Source organism: Canis lupus, chromosome 14 (assembly GCF_011100685.1).
Source record: "Canis lupus familiaris isolate Mischka breed German Shepherd chromosome 14, alternate assembly UU_Cfam_GSD_1.0, whole genome shotgun sequence".
NCBI classification, from domain to species: Eukaryota; Metazoa; Chordata; class Mammalia; order Carnivora; family Canidae; genus Canis; species Canis lupus.
Genome location: NC_049235.1, coordinates 45,127,709 through 45,143,251, shown reverse-complemented (window position 1 = coordinate 45,143,251; position 15,543 = coordinate 45,127,709). Strand labels below are relative to the sequence as shown.

General features: G+C 44.2%; 1 protein-coding gene across 2 annotated transcripts in view; it reads right to left on the bottom strand.

The window, feature by feature from the left end:
• FKBP9 (FKBP prolyl isomerase 9) overlaps window positions 1-15,543 on the bottom strand; it is a 41,169-nt gene that overhangs the window by 24,932 nt on the left and 694 nt on the right. Inside the window, exons 1-4 of one of the 2 annotated variants that reach the window (XM_038557287.1) lie at window positions 15,371-15,510; window positions 2,689-2,834; window positions 2,138-2,327; window positions 1,327-1,472 (exon numbers count right to left, since the gene is read on the bottom strand). In XM_038557287.1, the coding sequence (XP_038413215.1) occupies window positions 1,327-1,472; window positions 2,138-2,327; window positions 2,689-2,834; window positions 15,371-15,495 (607 nt within the window). In that variant the 5' untranslated portion in view covers window positions 15,496-15,510. Of the gene's footprint in view, window positions 1-1,326; window positions 1,473-2,137; window positions 2,328-2,688; window positions 2,835-15,370; window positions 15,511-15,543 lie in introns of those variants that run through there. The other variant, XM_038557286.1, reaches the window with a different exon arrangement.

Genomic DNA, 15,543 nt, shown 5'->3' with positions numbered 1-15,543 from the left:
TTTATGATAGTCACGGAGAGAGAGAGAGAGAGGCAGAGACATAGGCAGAGGGAGAAGCAGGCTCCATGCACTGGGAGCCCGATGTGGGATTCGATCCCGGGTCTCCAGGATCGCGCCCTGGGCCAAAGGCAGGCGCCAAACCGCTGCGCCACCCAGGGATCCCTTCATTTCAATTCTTAACTACAGATATCTGTTTATTTAAATACCAGAAAGTTCTCTTTGTTGTGTTAGCCTGTCCATGTGATTAAATATGCCCGAAATTAAAATATGAATAACTGCAAAACTCCATTTACAAGCCAATGTTCTGTTTTCTCTCTGCGAAAATGACACTAGTTCAAATTAATGTTTTTTTCTCACATTGTGCTTTACATCTGTCCGCAGGGAACTAATGTCACAGGTAAAATCCACCACAGAGGTACAAATGCAGGTGGGGGGACGGCAATTCTGGCCTCATATACTAAATTGTTATCTCGAGATCTACAACCTTTGGACTTTCTAGTTCAAATCTCATTTCATAGATGGGAAAATATAGGCTGGAGAGGTTGGTGCCCAAGGTTACAGCTTAGGAGGCAGTGGCAGATGCTTACTTATGAATGCCAATGACCATTAATAAGTAGAAGTTTCCACAATTCGGTGATGAGATGGTAGATGATCTGGACTAGCACTGCCCAACAGAACTTTCCACAGTAATGGAAATGCTTTGTTTTTTTTTTGTTTTTTTGTTTTTTTTTTATTTTATTTATGATAGTCACAGTGAGAGAGAGAGAGATAGATACAGGCAGAGACACAGGCAGAGGGAGAAGCAGGCTCCATGCACCGGGAGCCTGACGTGGGACTCGATCCTGGGTCTCCAGGATCGCGCCCTGGGCCAAAGGCAGGCGCTAAACCGCTGCGCCACCCAGGGATCCCTGGAAATGCTTTGTAACTGCTCTGTCCAGTACAGGAGCCCTCAGTAACATGTGCCTCTTAAGTACATGAAATGTGGCAGTGTGGCTAAGGAACAGAATTTTAGATTTTACTTAATTTTAATTTATATTCAATTTAAATATAAATAGCCATTATGTTGCTAGTGGCTACGATACTGGATAGTGCAAGTCTAGACTAAAAAAATCTGGTGGGTTTCATGTGGTAAGCTGAATTAATCACAGCAATAAAAATAAGGACAAATGAAGGGCGCCTGGCTGGCTTAGCAGGAAGAGCATGCGACTCTTGATCTCAGGGTTGTGAGTTCCAGCCCCACAATGGATATAGAGATTACTGAAAAATAAAATAAAAATTAAAAAAAAAGGACAGATGAGAGTAGCTTGAAGAATGAGAAAGACTTACCATCTCCTTCTTCTCCATAGGCCAGAAAAGGAGGTATGGTGATGATGCGCTTTTCCCCCACACACATCCCCAACAGCCCTTTATCCATTCCAGGAATCAGCCAGCCAATGCCCACATATGTGTCATATGTTTTCATGCGATTATGACTGAAAGCCAATGAGAAAGGGGTGAAGTTCCATGCCATGAGGGTGTTTCCAACTCATTTCTCAATAAGGTTTTAGATACACAGCTCAACAGTGAAACTCTACCCATCCCTGAAGACAGGCATTTTTGGGTCTTTGTTCCCAAAGAAAGACAGCAGAAGTCCTCAAATTTAGAAGAAATGAAAATCGTGTAATTAAACCACTGTGATTCACAAAAATAAGCCCGCTATTCTCTCTAACCAAACACACTATAACAAGAAAGCCCAAAGTGTTCACTGTTCTCTAGCTTAGCACCTTACTCCTGGTACTTCTCTATAGCTTCATATACTTTCAGCCTCTCCCTCTTCCTTCCATGGGAAAACTATAAAAATGGATGCAAAAAAAATGCATCAATCTACTTGGAAATAGGGCCCTTCACTTAATGACGAGTTCTCAAGATACTATTATTCAGATAAACGTTTTTCTTGCATTTCTATGAAATGTATTAAAATTTTGACTCTGGCTTTACAGAGCATGAAACATCAACCAAAAGCCTTAAGTAAAGGAGTTGGCACTGATGGAAGTTGAGAAGAGTCTCTCTTCTGGTGTCTTCATGGGCATAAAAAGCAAGTGAGATAGAAGGAACTAACAAGCATTTCACCAATATTACCATGAATGGTGGCACTTACCTTGAATCAAACAGTGTCCCATCCAAGAACGTTCCATTGTAATGGTACCTTACAAAATCAGATACCTGGATGGTCCGAGGGCAACTGGGGGGCTTGAAATAAGTGTGAACCTGAACTTGATCATCAGAGTTCCAAATATCCATCAGAAGTACATCAAAATGAAGAACTGAATCTGGGGGGATCACACCAGCTAAAAATTAAAGAGAATTCACACTTGAGAAGCTGCTGCCTTTCAGGCCAGACGAATAAAGACCTACGATGCTGCCTAGGTGTTCAAGGGGGTCACGAAACAATTAAGAAACAGACCATGCTCCCTCCCTTTTTCCTCCAAATGAGAAAAAATTGTCTTCCTCTCAACAAGGGTGACATTCGATACACCTGTGTTAATATCTAGAAGAAATTAACCAAAGATGAAATTTTTGCTGTGTATGTTCACTGCTTCTCATTTTCCTCAATTTAAAGCTTCTGAAGATTCTCTGGTCGGCCTGAATACCCTTTAAATGTTCTGGTTATTTCTGCAGATGTGTTGACAAAATGGAACAAGAACTTACAAACTCCTTCACTTCCGTAGGCAAGCTTTGGGGGGATCTTCACAAAGCGCCTCTCGTTTACACACATCCCAACCAGAGCTTGGTCCATCCCTGCAATCAGCTGTCCTTTTCCCACAAACACGTTGAAAGTGGAGTCTCTGTCATAGCTGAAGACCCAAGAGGTAGAGAAAAAGAAAAGTATAAATTAGTCCTTCCCTTAGTGAAACCAGTCAGTGAAAATGTACCCGTGGACAGAGTGATGTCACTGGAAAGCAAAAACATCCTGTAAAGGAGTTATTGATACAGGAAAGGTCTTCACTAATTATACTTGCAGAGTTGGAATTTTTTAATTTCTTTGAATATTGCCAGCAAATCTAATTTGATAAACATCGGTATAACCCCCCCTTATATATATCATTTTGTAAAATAGCTACCAATACTTCCATGAAAAACGTTTATTCCATTTCTACGTGATTGGTATTTAAAAGCAACAACATAAGATATTAATGCTCCAGTTAACATACACACCTAATTTTTCTTTTTCTCCTTTAGGTCTATTAAGTTAAAGACTCAGCATGGTGTAGCACAAAGGATACTTAAACTCTCTTAAGTGGTTTCTTGCACCACAAAATGGGAGTTAACAATAATAGCCATCCCAAGATCTATATGATATTACAATCTGGTAAGAGCTCTGAAAACCTCAGCGTTATGCCAATATTACTGGAATTATTACAGATAGTGAAAAGTCTAATACGGTCTTGAAATCATGAATCATGTGATTTAAATCATGTGATGGATTTAGGTTGGAAGATAAATAATGGAAGTGTGGTCAACATCCATGCTCTCTTCCTCTCTAATGTCAAATTCTGCAACTAATAAGGGTTTGCCTCTTAGAAGACTGTGCTAGATGCTTTGGGGGATATAAAAAAGCCCAAGGCATGGATTTTGCCTTTTAAAAAGTAAATAAAACTAGCATAGATACCCAGAGAGTTTCAAATACTGTTTCTCTAATAATGAAACACTGGAAATAATTTACAAATTTTGAGGCTATGGCACCGATTGCATTTAAGGCAAAGTCATACAATAAAATGCTCTATGGCCATTTAAAAATACCAGATTTATATCCATTGGCACAGAAGGACATATACAGTAACAGAGAAGTGCAGGTTACAGTGCCCCAGTATACAATAATTCGATTTTGAATTTACACATATAGATGCATACAAAAAAAATCCACAAGGTGATACACAAAAACATTACCAATGGTAATCTAGGAGTAGGGGATTTCAGGTGGTTTAATACTCTCTTCATTTTCAAAATGACCGTGTAATATTCATGTAATAAAATATTAAGAACGGTTGGGGGGGCGCCTGGGAGGCTCAGTCAGTTAAGTGTCCCACTCCTGATTGGGGCTCAGGTTGTGGTTTCAGGGTCGTAGGATGCAGCCCCATATTGGGTTCCATGCTCAGTGTGGAGTCTTCTTGAGATTCTCTCTCTCCCTCTGTCCCTCCTCTCACATTTCTCTCTCTCTCTTAAATAGGAAAATAAAATTAAAAAAAATTAAAATAATAAATAAATAAAATTAAATTAAATTAAAAAAATAGAAAGAAAGAGAGACAAAGAAAGAAAGAAAGAAGAAAAGAAAAGAAAAGAAAAAGAAAAGAAAAGAAAAGAGAAAAGAAAAGAAAAGAAAAGAAAAGAAAAGAAAAGAAAAGAAAAGAAAAGAAAAGAAAAGAAAAGAAAAGAGAGCTGTTCAAAGTTACCTCCTTAGGATGTGCTGCCCCTCACTTGGTAAATTACCTCCTCATTTTCCCTAACCAACAGCGTGGAAGAGCAACACTGTCTACTTCACCACTGATCAGGGCAGCTTCCTCAGGCCTGCTCCTTTTTTGGCTTCCTTCTCCAAGTTTTACGACTCATTTTAATAGCCTTCCTTTCGCAAGGTCAGTGAAAAGAAAGCAAGATTCCAAGTTCAGGTCAGCAAGCCAGAGGACAAAAACACATGGTCAGTTCTGTGCCCAAGACAGCTTAGCACCTCCACCCTCCACCTCCTGCCCCCTGGAATGCCAGCTCTCTCATTTCACTCGGCTGGGGACTTGCCATGCCCTGAACCATCATCCAACAATGAACCAGAACTTGAAGCTTCAAAGACACCCCAGGTACAGAACATGTGCAAAGAGCTGCAATGCACAGGCTGGAAACCACTTTATAAATAAGTCTTTCATCCATGGAACCGGAATACAGTTCCCAATTTTTTTTTAATATTTTATTTATTTATTCATGAGAGACACAGAGAGAGAGGCACAGACACAGGCAGAGGGAGAAGCAGGCTCCATGCAGGGAGCCCGATGTGGGACTCGATCCCGGGTCTCCAGGATCACACCCTGGGCTGAAGGCGACGCTAAACTGCTGAGCCACCCAGGCTGCCCTACAGTTCCCAAATTTAACAGATTTTATTTTATTTTATCTTTTATTCATGAGAGACACAGAGAGAGAGAGGCAGAGACAGGCAGAGGGAGAAGCAGGCTCCCCGGGGAACCTGATGCAGGACTCGATCCCTGGACCCGGATCATGCCCTGAGCCGAAGGCAGATGCCCAACCACTGATCCACCCTGGCATCCCACAGTTCCCAAATGTAATGAGTTTTTAATAATAACTACTAGTTAGAGAATGTTTATTATGTGTCAGGCACGGCGGCAGACTAAGCTTTTCCACACGCTACCCCATTTAATCATCATACAAAACTTCAAGGTAGGTGCTGATGCTCAGGCTCCTTGGAGGTGAATCTCTCAAGCTCACAACGTTAGCCAAGTGGGAAAGCAGCTAGGACCCAAGTCTGTCTGACCCTTCACCTCCCAGCACGGCCCTCCCACCCCAGGTGGTACATAAAAACTGCTGTTGCCAGGGCACCCGGGTGGCTCAGTCGGTTAAACGTCTACTTTCAGCTCAGGTCAGGATCCCAGGGTCCTGGGATTAAGCCTCGCAAGCATTAGGCTCTGCTCAGTGAGGAGCCTGTTTCTCCCTCTCCCTCCGCTTGTGTGCTCTCTCTTTCAAAAACAAAAACCAGGGCAGCCCTGGTGGCCCAGTGGTTTAGCACCTGCCTTCGGCCCAGGGCGTGATCCTGGAGACCCAGGATCGAGTCCCGCATCGGGCTCCCTGCATGGAGCCTGCTTCTCCCTCTCCCTCTGCCTGTGTCTCTGCCTCTCTCTCTTTCTCTCTCTCTCTGTGCCTCTCATGAATAAATAAATAAATCTTTAAAAAAAACAAAAACAAAAAACCTGTTGTTGCCTTGCAGTATTAATATCTTCCTATGACAACCTAAGCAAAATGGTAAAAACAAACAAAAATAACACCTTTCTGAAAGAAGAGTCATAATTTAACATGTGAGAAACTGGCCAGCCCCGGTGGCTCAGTGGTTTAGCGCCACCTTTGGCCCGGGGTGAGATCCTGGAGACCCAGGATCAAGTCCTACATAGGGCTCCCTGAATGGAGCCTGCTTCTCCCTCTGCCTGTGTCTCTGCCTCTCTGTCTCTCATGAATGAATAAATAAATAAAATAAAATAAAACACATAATGTGTATTTAAAGAAAATAATGCAAAACTATTTTTAAAAATGTGAGAGGGGGGATCTCTGGGTGGCTCGGCGGTTTAGCGCCTGCCTTTGGCCCGGGGCACGATCCTGGAGTCCCGGGATCGAGTCCCGCATCGGGCTCCCAGCATGGAGCCTGCTTCTCCCTCTGCCTGTGTCTCTGCCTCTCTCTCTCTCTCTATCATAAATAAATAAATAAATAAAAATATTTTAAAAAAATAAAAAAAATTTAAAAATGTGAGAACTTACAATGCAAGACTAGTCTTATCTCCTGCTTAAAACTGACCATCTGCAAAACTAGCCATTCTGTGCTCTATAAGTAAATCTGTGCTGATCAGCACAACTGGCACAAATTCATACACAGTGTCAAGCCCAGGACCGGTTATGAAAATCATTTCTGCAAGCTTTGGAATAAGCACTTAATAGAGCCTGTCCCAGTATCTAGCTGATTTACACCTTTTGCAGATGTCCCATCTGACATCCTGCAAGAAACAGATGATACACCCAAACTAGGCCGCTCCAGGAAAGTGTAATGGAGTATAAAGGAGTGTGCAGGGTGCAGAGAACACAGGGGACAATGTAGTACCTCTGGGGACAAGTTAGGAGTGCTACTGTCAAACCTGGGCTTGAAGGATCCAGGGGCAGAAAAGGTGGTGGTTCAGGGCCACCTGACAAAGCTTAGCTAGGACCTCCAGTCTAGGGACACAGATGGTGGAGGCTCTACAGGTAGGGAGACAAGAGAAAAAGATCTCCAGCTCACCCTCCTCCCTCTGATCTCCTGGTGATGCCCCCCTGGCTCAACCCAACAGACGGGTCGTAGATATAACCCATACTATGCACGTGTAGCCTCACGGGGCAAAAAGCAAGTGGATCAGTGGAGAGGAGACCTGGAAAGGTAAACGGAAATCATCCAGCACATTCAACACCCACCCCCACCCCTCCACCCCAGTTTCCTCTCCATCAGCTTATTTTTCTCCCCTGCTCATTCATTGCTATAAACCCTTTTATTGCTGTCCCTGACACTTTTACTGTCCCTTGCCCCAAGGCGGTGATTAGAAGTGGCTGCAGCACTCCCTGACGATGCTCTTCAGGTTTACCAGCCCAAGGATCACTAAGACAGGAGACATTACATAAAACCCATTATATCCAAGTCATTAAACTGTCTATCCATGAGCACACATGATTGCAGCCTATTTCCCAGGATGAGTAACTACCTCTGTGGCTGCATTCCTGAATCATAAATACTGTGGCTCTGTTTCTTTCTTTCCTTTTTTTTTTTAAAGATTTTATTTATTTGAGAGAGAGCACAAGTGGGGGAGGGGGAGCAGAGGGAGGAGAGGCAGCCTCTCTGCTGAGCAGAGAGCCCTATGCAGGGGCTGGAACCCAAGGCCCTGACCAGGGTCCAAGCCAAAGGCAGATGCTCAACCAGCTGGGCCACCCAGGCGCCCCCATGGCTCTATTTCTAAACATGGGTTTCAATCTGTAGTGAGGATGAACTTTTATTTTTATTTATTTTATTTTTTAGGACTTTATTATTTATTTACTTATTCATGATATCATTCATTTATTTATTCATATTTTTATTTATTTATTCATGAGGCACAGAGAGAGAGAGGCAGAGACACAGGCAGAGGGAGAGGCAGGCTCCTGCGAGGAACCCAACATGGGACTCGAACCCAGGACTCCAGGATCATGACCCAACCCACAGGCAGACAGCTCAACCACTGAGCCACACAGGCACCCCGAGGATGAACTTGTTTTTTGTTTTTTGGTTTTTTTTAAGATTTATTTATTAATTTATGATAGACACACACAGAGAGAGAGAGAGAGAGAGAGAGGCAGAGACACAGGCAGAGGGAGAAGCAGGCTCCATGCACCGGGAGCCCGACAAGGGACTCGATCCCGGGACTCCAGGATCGTGCCCTGGGCCAAAGGCAGGCGCCAAACCGCTGAGCCACCCAGGGATCCCCCTGAACTTTTAAAAGGACATATGTCATGGGGAGCCTGGCTAGCTCAGTTGGAAAAGCATGCAACTTGATCTCGGGGTCATGAGTTTGAACCCCACATTGGGTGTAGAGATTACCTAAATAAGTAACTGTTAAAAATAAATTAAAAATAAAGGAACATATGTCAAACTGAACGTACTTCCTCCCTAGAGTCCCCAAAGCCCATTCCTTCTCCAAGTTCCTATGCTCCTCTTCACAAAAAAGAAAAACAAAAGAACACAACTTAGGGAAACAGAGGAGACCAGTGCTGGCAACAACATTTGGGAAGACGGAATGGAAAGAGAAGTGTAGGATCTGAGATAGTAGGGAAGAAACAGAATCTAGGGGAAGCGAAAGGAGACCTGGCCACAGGTAGAGCCGTGTGCCTCCCTGCCTGCAGAGGTGCAGCGTGGAAGGCGCCCGGGCAGAAGGAAGCCTGGAGCTTGAAATCATCCAAGCTACAGCTACACCCCACTCCAAGCCCCTTCCCCACTCCTAGCAGCTTGGCGGCTACAGTTTTAAGCTTTATGGAATTACTTAACTGGTTTTTAAAACTCCGAATATATGCAAAATATATGGTACTATTTTTTATGGTACTGTTTTTTTAAATTAACTTTAAAACTTTTGATAAAAATTTATGTGTGTTTATACTACTTGTTGCTGAGATTATTTTGTTCTCAGATCCAGAAACAAAGGAGAAATGGCCATTTCAGAAGGGAGAGAAAACTGCCCTGAGGTTAGAACTGAAGTCCTGATCAGCGATGAGAGGACACATCAGCTTGCTCTATATGCCAGTTTTAGAATCAGGTTAGACAAATAAATGTTAATACAATACTTTCCCACCATCTTTATTGAGGTATAATCGACAAATAAAAATTGCATATAGTTAAAGAGTATAACCTGGTATTTTCATATATGTATATGTGTATGATACGTGTATACAGTGTGAAATAATCAGCACAATCAAGCTAATTAACATATCCTCACACAGTTACCATTTTCTTTCTTTTTGTGGTGAGGTTTACCCTAATAGTAAATTAAGGTTTACCCTGACAGTAAATTTCAAGTATAAATAAAGTATAGTTAAATTTCTGGTATACAGTACAGTATCGTTAATTGTATTCATGATGCCATACATTAGACTGAATTCATTCTTTGAACATTAAAGAGAGTGGCATGTTTTGAGAATTCCTAACAGCGGGGAAGCAAGGTAATAAAGAGGCAGCTCGGGATCCCTGGGTGGCTCAGCGGTTTAGCGCCTGCCTTTAGCCCAGGGCGCGATCCTGGAGTCCCTGGATCGAGTCCCGCGTCGGGCTCCCGGCATGGAGCCTGCTCCCTCTGCCTGTGTCTCTGCCTCTCTATCTCTCTATGTCTATCATGAATAAATAAATAAAATCATAAAAATAAATTAAAAAAAATAAAGAGGCAGCTCACTGGGCATGGGAACCATCTTTGGGGTGCCTGAGAGTTGGTCCCATCTCAGGCCAACTCAGATGACTGGCTCACCTGGGGCCTGCTTGACAGGCCTGTGGTCCTGCCAGAGCCATCAGTGGATGGGACTGAAACCTGCATGAAATGCACGAAAGCAGGCTCTCACCCCCTAGCTGTCAGCCCAGCTCTGAGATGACCGAGGTAAGATTCAACATCCTCTGCTGGCTGAGTCCTACCACTGAGCCTGAGCTCACGTACAGACTTGAAAAACCTGACTTTTCTGGCTCCCACCTCTCTCCCCACACCACGTGCTCTCACAGGTGACTCTGGGCTTCCCAGACTGTTTCCCCCAAACCACCACCTCGTCCAGCCATGGCAAGCGGAAAACGCAAGCCCATAATGAAGTGGCAAACTAGCTATGGGCTACCAGCTGGAAAGAAGAATGTTGCAATAGAGAAAGAAGGTGAGACAGAAGAGAGGAAGGAGTAAGAGCAGAGGAGGGAAACACATCCATTCTAACTCCACAGAGGATCAGGCCCCGAGATGCGAGCCGTTGGCCTCGATGGTCTTTGGCACATTAAGATATCTTTATGAGAAAAACTGCAAAGCAAAGTGAAATCATTCTAATGCTGTAGTGGATCTTCGTTTTTCAGCAACTGCACAAGTTAAAATATCTTTTAAAAGATCTTTACAGATCTTATTCTACATAAGTTCTCAGCCAGTAAAATATAACCAAATTAAATACTCAATATGAATGCGCAGTTGCTCGCAATGACCCACAATTGAATATTCAAAGCAATGCCTGGGGATCCCTGGGTGGCTCAGTGGTTGAGCGCCTGCCTTTGGCCCAGGGCATGATTCTGGAGTCCTGGGATCGAGTCTCACATCGGGCTCCCTGCGTGGAGCCTGCTTCTCTCTCTGCCTGTGTCTCTGCCTCTCTCTCTCTCTCTCTCTCTCGGTGTCTTTCATGAATAAATAAAAAAATAAAATAAAACAAAATAAAAGCAATGCCATTGAGTGAGTCTTCACAAGGTGTTTTGTTGCTGTTGTTTTAAAGACAGCAGGCTTTAAGATTTTATTTATTTATTTATTTATTTATTTATTTATTTGAGAAAGAGAGAGAGAGCGCACAAGCATGGGGGGTGGCAACAGAGGAGGAGGGGGAGGGAGGAGGAAAAATATCCCAAGCAACCAGGCTCAACACAGGGCTTCATCTCACACCCTATGAGATTATGACCTGAGCTAAAACCAGGACTCGGATGTTTAACCAACTGAGCCACCCAGGTGCCCCTGCAGGGTGTTTAGTAAGCATGGCAATGGCCTCAAGATACCCTCGTAAGAACTGCCTGGAGGCTAGGCTCTTTTCCTAAAGTTGGCAGAGCCACACTGGACTAACAGACAAGCAGCAACTTCCCTTTTATCACATAGCTTTTCTTTTCATTTTTTTAAGATTTTATTTATTTATTCATGCACGAGACACAGAGAGAGGCAAAGAGAGAAGCAGGCTCCATGCAGGGAGCCCGATTTGGGACTCGATCCGGGACTCCAGGATCACACCCTGGGCCGAAGGCAGGCGCTCAACCACTGAGCCACCCAGGGATCCCGCACGTAGCTTTTCCATAGGAGGAGCTGCTATGCAGATTCACATGGTAAAAGCGCCTCGCCTAAGTGAGCCATGTCACCACCAGGCCAGTCTCCCTGTTACCACTTAACTTCTCCATCGGGGGTGCTGCCCGGCTCCCTGGCTCTTCTCAGAACCAATCCTGCAGAAGGGGTGAGCCTTAACACCCCTTTCCCCAATACCCACCAGGTGTTGACAGTACATACTCAACAAATATTTGTTGAATGAATAAATGACTAAATACACATATAAAGTTAAGCAGGGGATCCCTGGGTGGCGCAGCGGTTTGGCGCCTGCCTTTGGCCCAGGGCGCGATCCTGGAGACCCGGGATCGAATCCCATGTCGGGCTCCCGATGCATGGAGCCTGCTTCTCCCTCTGCCTGTGTCTCTGCCTGTCTCTCTCTCTCTCTCTCTCTCTCTCTCTCTCTCTGTGTGACTATCATAAATAAATAAAAATTAAAAAAAAATAAAAATAAAAAAAATTAAAAAAAAAATAAAGTTAAGCAGACCTCTGTTCATAAGTCTTTGATTGTTTTAGAGCAATAGTTCTGAGTGTGGTCCTCAGACCGACAGCAAAAGCATCCCCTGGGAACTTAGAAAAGCCAAATACATTCTCAGGCCCCACCCAGACCTACTGATTCAGGAACTGTGTAGCACAAGCTCTCCAGGTGACTGTGATGCATGTATAGTTTGAACACCACTGTGTTGGAGCATCCAACCCAACAAGGCATGTGGTAGGCACACAATAATACACTGACCACCAGGACCTTGAGGGGCTTGCAGACAAGCCTGGAGGCTGTGAAAATGCTGACCGGATGCTAGCTCTGCCTGCTAACAGGAACACATTCAATTTCAGTCATTAGAAGGAAGACAGAGCAAACAGAAAGACTGTCCAGACTGCCCCCCTTGCCCTTCTTGCTAGGAACCCTATGGAACTCCTAAAAAAGCTGAATCGGGAATGGCTGACAAAGAGCTCCCAAGAGCTAGAAAGTGGGAGCAGGAGCCCCCTGGAAACCGTAGCTGGGAAGCTGCTGTTTTCCGTCTGGAGCAAGCAGCCACAGGAGCATTTTAACAAGGCCATGGAGGCTCCAAAATAAAATGAAACCAGGTCCAAGGCAGTGGCCAAGAACTATCGGGCTGGGCCTCCTGGCAAGTGCAAATGTCCATAAGCTGAAAAGATACTAACTGCTCCCAAATGCCAGGCAGAGACTCAGGAAGAAAGCTCTATGAGAGGAGAAGCTCTTTGTGGCTTATGACTCTGAGCCACCCAGGGATCCCCCTTTTTTCTTTTTAATTTTTAAATTTTTTTTAATTTATTTTTTATTGGTGTTCAATTTACTAACATACAGAATAACACCCAGTGCCCGTCACCCATTCACTCCCACCCCCCGCCCTCCTCCCCTTCTACCACCCCTAGTTCGTTTCCCAGAGTTAGCAGTCTTTACGTTCTGTCTCCCTTTCTGATATAATTTTTAATTTTTTAAAAAAGATTTATTTATTTTAGAGAGACATAGCATGCATAAGAGGGGCTTAGGGAGAGGGGAAGAGAATCTCAAATCAACTCCAAGCTGAACGTGGAGCCCTACGTGGGGTTACATCTCCTGACCCTGAGATCAGGACCTGAGCTGAAACCAAGAGTCAGAAGTTTAACCACCTGTGCCACCCAGGCACTCCAGCCCTGGTCAGTTTTAATCATCTTCAGTCTTTTTTTTTTTTTTTATTAAATTTTTTTTTAAATTTTTATTTATTTATGATAGTCACACAGAGAGAGAGGCAGAGACATAGGCAGAGGGAGAAGCAGCCTCCATGCACCAGGAGCCCGACGTGGGATTCGATCCCGGGTCTCCAGGATCACGCCCTGGGCCAAAGGCAGGCGCTAAACCGCTGCGCCACCCAGGGATCCCCATCTTCAGTCTTATCCTTGCAATCCTAGAACTCCATCTTGACCACTCTCCCTCTCTCCAACCCCTTACGACAAATAGTTAAGCTTTCTGTGTGTTTCCACAGCTCCTTGCCTTTCTTTCATTATATATATATATATATATATGCACCGACTATTAACCCCAAACCATAGACTGGTGCTACACTGCCTAAATTCAAAGCCTCATTCTACAACTTAGTAGCTAGGTCCTTTGAGCACATTACTTGAACTTTCTGAGCCCTGGTTTCTTCATTTGTTGTTGACGTACCTCCTTCATTGTCTTGTGAGGTTAAATGAATTTGAGAGTAAATGAATTCATACATCAAAAGGTACATGGTAAAAATGTGTAAACTCCACATGAGACCAAAGTGTATGCTATTATTGTTTCTGTACATATCACATTATGTAATTGGACTATAAGCTGTAGGGACAGGGAAAGATACCATCTTCTGGGGCAGACACTACACACACATTTGCTGAATGGATGGTAGTGATAATGTCTTCCATTGTCCCACACTGCCTCACAGTGGCTGCCACAACTAGAGGGTAGAAAACAATCACACAGCTTGTTTTAGTGGGAATTATTCATTACCAACAGCACAAGCAGGAAATTCTTCCTTATTTCTAACTAAAAAAGCAAATAAAAGAAGGTATACAAATAGCCAATAAATACACAAAAAGATGCTCGGCATCTTTAGTCATGAGGGAAATGTGAACCAAAACCACGAGACACCACTGCTCACCTACTAGGATAGCTAGAGCTAGGATAAAAAAGATAGACAATTACAGTTGTTGGGGGAGAATGTGGAGAACTAGGACCACTCACTCATACGTTGCCGGTGAAAGTGTAAAATGGTGAAGCCACTTTGGAATACAGTTTGGCAGTTCCTTAAAAAATTAAACAATTACCATAGGACCCAGCAATGCCACTGCTAGGTACATATCCAACAGAAAGAAAAACATATATCCACACAAAACCTGGTACATAAATGTTCATTGGCCAAAAAGTATAAGCAATGCAAATGACCATCAACTGGTGGACAAACAATATATGGCACAGTCATACAGCAGAATATTATATAACCAGAAAAAGGAATGCAGTACATGGATGAGCCCTGAAAATATCACGTTAACGGAAAAAAGCCAGATACAAAACACCAGAAATTATGATTCCACATAAAGATAGAAAGTGGATTAGTGGTGACTGATGGAGGGGAGGGGAGTGAGTGCTAATGGGTCCAGCCTTTTTTGGGAGTGATGAGAATTTTCTAGAATTAGATAGTTGTGATAGTTGCACAAATCTATGAATATACTAAAAACCACCAAACTGTATGCCTTAAATGGGTGAACTGTATGGCATGTGAATGATAGATACATAAAGCTGTTTTTAAAAAGCAACAGAGGGGGCAGCCCGAGTGGCTCAGCGGTTTAGCACTGCCTTCGGCCCAGGGTGTTACCCTGGAGACCTAGGATCGAGTCCCACCTCTGGCTTCCTGCATGGAGCCTGCTTCTCCCTCTGCCTGTGTCTCTGCCTGTTTCTTGAATAAATAAAGAAAATCTTTAAAAAAAAAAAAAAAGGCAACTGAAACAACAGACCATTTCTAAGCACTTGCTATGTACCACTTAGCATGAACAGCTCTTGGATATTCATTGTCTGAAATTTCCAAAAAAGGCAAGAGAGGCAACAAGAATCTTTAGGAAGATAACTTCTGGAGTGAGCCTAGGTCAGCGGAGGGCACACAGCAGAGGCTCAACAAACGCTGTCTTTGCCTAGACTGGTCATTGACGGAGAGAAGCACAGGCACAGACCTGGGTTGGTAACAAAGCCTCGGTGAGGAGAGCAGAGGGTAGCTGGAGGAAGAGGTCTCCTAACCCGAACGCTCAACTGGAGAGAGGCTGGGGGCAGGTATTGGTGTGTGATCTTGGGGCAGAGAGGAGAGAAGGAATCCTGGGCATACTCCAGGGCCCCTGGGCAAAGCTGAGAGACCTGCTCTGGACCACCCCAAGCCCAAGAGCCAAGAAACGAAGGGCAGTAGTACCAGCAGGCACAGGCTCTGGCCTCGGACTGTCAGGGTTTTCCGGTGGGACTCCACTCAAACAAGTTCCTTAGCCCCAGTGGCCTCAAGTCACCTCAGTGGCAACATAATGGTACCTACTAAGGTAAGAACTGAGTAAGTTCATTGTACGGAGAGCTCTCGCTACCCTGGCTCGTTAACGGCTGTGTCATCGGCAGCTCATCACCACCGTCGTCGTCATCATCATCATGTACTGCGAGAGGCATCCCCTGGCTCAAGGGGCCCGTGGAAGGGCCCGTAAAGGGAGGTGGCAG